This window comes from Medicago sativa, chromosome 1, assembly GCF_051527215.1.
Source record: "Medicago sativa cultivar Bolivia chromosome 1, Bolivia_mono, whole genome shotgun sequence".
Lineage (NCBI taxonomy): Eukaryota > Viridiplantae > Streptophyta > Magnoliopsida > Fabales > Fabaceae > Medicago > Medicago sativa.
In genome coordinates, this window is record NC_140749.1 from 56,477,036 (window position 1) to 56,482,395 (window position 5,360).

General features: G+C 33.5%; 1 protein-coding gene across 2 annotated transcripts; it reads right to left on the reverse strand.

Moving 5' to 3' along the window:
* Positions 1 to 592: 592 nt before the first annotated feature.
* Positions 593 to 5,145, reverse strand: LOC146955616 (uncharacterized). Of its 2 annotated transcripts, none has more exons than XM_085722299.1 (7): positions 4,689 to 5,145; positions 4,541 to 4,589; positions 2,616 to 2,977; positions 2,383 to 2,533; positions 1,989 to 2,264; positions 1,794 to 1,901; positions 593 to 1,216 (listed from the first exon to the last, which is right to left on the reverse strand). In XM_085722299.1, the coding sequence occupies exons 3-7, from the start codon at positions 2,975 to 2,977 to the stop codon at positions 839 to 841; spliced, it is 1,275 nt and encodes a 424-aa protein (XP_085578425.1). In that variant the 5' UTR covers positions 4,541 to 4,589; positions 4,689 to 5,145; the 3' UTR covers positions 593 to 838. The 2 variants fall into 2 exon arrangements, with proteins under 2 accessions (XP_085578425.1, XP_085578426.1); XM_085722300.1 differs by having other exon boundaries at positions 4,536 to 4,589.
* Positions 5,146 to 5,360: the final 215 nt, after the last annotated feature.

Sequence of the window (5,360 nt, forward strand, 5' to 3'; positions counted from 1 at the left end):
TTGAAATGGGTATTAGTAAGAAGTTGATCGTACCGGTAGGTCACTACTAGAAAAATCAATTTTAGAGAGGGTAGCAATCCGTCACTAAACTACCATAATTCCCTCACTAACGAATTTAGTGAGGGATTTAGTGACGACCGGTAATCCCTTAAGAATATTGGCCTTGCTAAATTTTTGTGAGGGATTTTGGTTTCCGTCCCTAATTGACACGGATACAATCCGTCCCTAATCATATAAATCCGTCACTAAATATGAACCAGAAATATGTTAAACCATGGACAAATCCGTCAGTAATTAGTGAGGGATTCTTGTTCCCTCTCTAATTGTGAGGGACTATTCCATCAATTTTTACCAATATTTCCGTCAGTAATTAATGACGGATTGGTTTTCCCTCTCAAATTGTGAAGGCATATATCACTAATTGTGATGAACCTGAATTCCCTCACTAATTGAAACAGAAATTTGCATCACTGATGTAATGTTCAATTTCCTACCAGATTTCATTAATTAATTATATTCATATTTTAACTGCATTTACTATATTAAACCATATTGAACATGTTGGTAATTATAAATATACAATAAAAAACACTTGATAAATTGTCTTCATACCCATCAGAGACATTCATCATCATAGAAGTCATAAGGAAAATGTCAATAAGTTTACAACCATTGTTCCATCTCTCAAAATACATGAAGAGTCACAAGGAAACTCTCAAAATAAGTTTCATAAGAAACGCTTAAAACATTTTTAATGGTACTAGAAGTAGCACATTAGCTAAGTTTGCAACCAAGCTATCAAAATAACCATATATTATACATATTATATATCGATATATCAAGTAGATGGAGGTGGAGGTGGATGTAAATGACCTTGAGAAACCATTTCCATCAATTTAGTCATTTGCTCCCTAAGAAAACGTGAATCTTCCTGCGATGCACGAATCAACTCCTCATGAGCCTTCAATTTCTCTTTAAGTGATGCATTTTCAGCCCTCATTTGTTCAAATTCAGATTGTAAGATGCCGTCAGATCTGGAAGATCTAGACGACTTATATTTCCCTGCTTCCGGGCCCAAACCATATATACGACCCTTCTTATTTACTCCTCCAACAACATCTAAGAAGATAATGTTGTCACTTTCATGTGTAGAAACATCATCCCCTAGTGCCTCCTCATGTGAATCCCTCTCAATAATCCTTTTTTCAAACTCATCCTGCAAAATAATAATATCAAAATAATATTTTATTAACAAGTAATAATTTCATACTTCATTCAGTCAACATAAACAAATTTTTTTTAAAAAAATATATTGAATACATGAATAATTCCAAGTAAGTAGAAGGCACGTGGGATTTGATTTGGAAACTCAAGGTTCCACCTAGAGTCAAAAATCTGTTATGGCGTATTTGTAGGAATTGCCTTCCGACACGTAAAAGGTTGCGGGATAAGGGAGTTGACTGCACTATTGTTTGTGCATTATATAACATGCAGGAAGAGGACAGCATGCTAAAAACTTATACTGTGTTCACTGCTTGCCTATATCAGTTTCCAGAAGCATCAAACAAACTAACATTATGATATATCTTTTTGTCAAGACAATTAATTATTTTTCTCAATCTGCTTCTAAAACATACACTTACAGACTGCTACATATGTGCTTAACAATTAGCATCAGTGTAGAACCTCCATAAAAATAGCATCAGTGTATAACTAGTTCCCAACAACTAGCATCAGTGAACAATTATTTCAGTGCAGAACTATTAAAACAATTAAAAATAGCATACACTTACAGCAATATCCTTTGCTTTTGCGGAAACCCACTTGCTTGGATCACCTTTCAATTTGTGTGTGTATTCAAATATTTCCCAAGATGTTGGAGTAACTTCTGGAGATGTTTTCTAAACACAAAACGGATCAATCAATGTTAATTGAAATTAAAATGCTTAACCTAACAAATACAATTAAACTCAAATTCAATTACTTACTATTCTCTTAGAAATCTCAAATGTTGGAATCGATCCTCCAGTGTGAAGTGGAGCATCAGAAGATTTTCTGTTTTTGCTATTAGTTTGTGCCTTGCTTTTCCATTCATCCTCACTCCATTTTGCATCCAATTTCTTACGCATTTCAACTGGAATCCAATCACCATCATCCTCCCCTTTTCTGACCCTATACATTGCACTTGAGTATAACTGAGAGGCTTTATGGTCAAATGACTTCTTAATCTCTCCATCAAGTTCAGGTAGCCACTTAAACTTCCTCTACAATATAAAAAATATAGGTTAATAATAGAATAAAGCAATATATTGAGAATAATCTACATGAAAAAAAATAAATATAACTAGTAAGATACGTAAATATTCATGAATACTTTCATACATTAAACTCTCTAAACCACATTGCAATCACACTATGTCTCCCGTTTTTTTTTTCTTCAGCCTTTAGTTCTCCATACGTTGTCCAACATCCATCAAACTTTTGCTTCATAATTTTTGTTATCGCACGTGTAGGCGCAATAGGAGGGTCAAACCTATTAAAACAATATTGAAGAAATTGTAAGATACGAGTATGATATATTTAAAATTAAAGGACAAAAAGTAATAAAAGCATACGTGCTCTCAGGTCCTGGACGAATCCAAATACGCTCATCAAGAGGGTCCTCACTCATGTTTGGAGATGAATCCATATCATTTGATGATACATGTGGATCAGCAGCAGATGCATTAGATGATGAAATTTGTGGCAAGCTTGTTGATTGAGAAATGGGAGGGCTAGGAGTAGAGTGGGGAACTTGTGTATTTGTTGTTGTATGAGATGTGGAAGGATTTGTTGCTTGCCCAACAATAGAGTGTGATGGAGTAGTGGCAGCCATACCTCTCCCAAATGAAAGTGTGGTACCCCTAACCCCTCTACCTCTACTGATACCTCTACCAGTACCTCTTCCTCCACCCGCCACAGTATCATTTCCTGCCATCTATATATACATATAAAAAACATATATTTGATTAACACATAAAAATCTGGACACATCTAAAAAACATATAACGCAGATGGCAGATCAAAATAATAGAAGCACAAATCAACATTTACCGGTGTGTTTAACTCTTGAATTAACTCTTAAAATTGCAACGTATGATTGATCGTAGAGAAACACAGACTTTGGAAGATATATTTCAACATGTTAAGATAATATTAATTGTATGTCAAAATGAATCAAACATATAGGTGTGTTTAAATTAAAAGGTTTGTCTAGGATAGACTTTCTAAACAATGGTCTAAATGTAAATTTTTATTCACTTTGAGTAAAAATAAAATAAAATTAATAATAATAAAAAGGAAGAAAAGATCGCACACTAACATTTGCTTGAAAGTTGGACTAAGAAAAAACATAAAATGTCTTTAGTGAATAACAACTCAAATGGAGCTTTACCAATTGGCCAAAACACACCAGCCTGAGATTTCTCACTCATAATACAACACCACCACACACTTGACACAATAAAAAACAATTAACTTTAATCTTTCAAGGAGGAGCCATCACACATTTTCCATGACAATAAGCCGAACACAACAAATCCAGATTAGTGAATCATCAAGATGTGTTATACCAATCTGGAAAAACAAATTAAACATGACAATAACAATGTTGCATTTCAATGTTGGATTGCACAGATATGCAGCAGCACCCCCATTATATTCACACCACGATACAAAATCACAACAGCAAGATGCTCCAGGGTATAATTAGAAAAAGCTCATGCATAACTTTATCACTGCGTGTAGCTAGCTCGTGCAAATAGAAGGAGACAAATTAAGAATTGTGCAGCACATGAAATTATAAAGGCAACATATGCTCTACCATGATGCTAAAAATACTCTCTTTTTTCTTATACTTTGTGACAACAGCCTATCATCACATGAACTATGAAAGTAACCATTGTGTTATCGTTTGTAAAAGACATTCTATCTAATTATGAGTGAAAAATGAGACACATTTATAAGGCATCATGACTATATATGCAACAAAGTCCCATAATTCTCAAGGACAAAATCCACTTATTTCTAAAACTCTGCAGAATAATAGAAGAATAAAGTTTCAAACTTTGCAAACCCCTTTCATGAGACAAAAGTTTCTTATTCAATAGTGGACAAAACAGATCAAAAAAAGGAATGGAAAATAAGTTTCTTATTCAATAGTGGACAAAACAGATCAAAACAGATCCATAATGTGGATTTAACTCCACAAGTTTTCTTATAAAATTGAAAAATAAGTTAATGTACCCTCACAGTCAATAAGTTGGGAAACTGGACTGCTATAGCAACCTTCTAAAGCTATAGACAGAGTTGAATTTAACTTTATCTTTTGTAAAGCATTAAAAATAAAAATTTATGAACCTGGTAGTGTCTTGTACAACCAATATTGAACAAAATCAAAAGATAAATAATCTCAGTCTTCAACAACAATCATTCAAAATACAAAATTAAAAATTAAAAATTAATAACAAACAAAATAAGGAAGGGCTTCGATTTACCTTACCTGTTTCAGAGCAACTTCACTTTTGGATTCAGAAATGTGAGTGAGTTCACTGTAAAACCCCACAAAACCCAAATCAGATTATGATAAAATATAAAATAAATAAATAAATAAATAAATAAATAAACTCTGATATTTACAAAGAGATTACCGTGAGTTTTGAGAGAAGGTCAGATTTGAGGGAACGATTTTGGAAGAAGGTAGGAGATTTGATTTTCAGAGTAAGGTTCGATTTTGGGACTGAGAATCGATTTGAGGTTTGATTTTGGGACCAAAATTCGATTTGAGGTTCGATTTGGTGAAGTATCAGTGTAGATTTAGGTTTGATTTGAGGATTTGAGGAAGAATCAGTGTAGAGGAAGGAATTGAGGATTTGAGGATTTGAGAATCGATTGGAAGCTGTTTGGAGTGCATTTTGGAGTTCATAAGCTCTTTGAGGAAGGAGTTATGAGTTTAGAGGAAAAATTTGGGGGAAAATTTGGTTTTAGGGTTTGTGAAAAAAAAAAAGGGGGAATGTTTTAGTATAGAGGAGGGAAAGCCAAAACGTGAAATAATTAGGGGGGATGATTCAGTTCTGGCGCTAATATCAATAAATTATTTGTGAGGGATTAATTTCCTCACCAACCATATAATTGATATTAGTGATGGTTTTAGTGAGGGAATCATTAGAGAAGGATTATTTCCATGTCAAAATCCGTGACTAACGTTTAACTCATCAATTTTGTGAGGGATTTAGTGACGGATATTTTGTCAGGGATTTTTTGTAAGGGATGTTTAAACCATTCCCTCACTAATAATTGGCAATTCAACTTTTTGTGTTTAA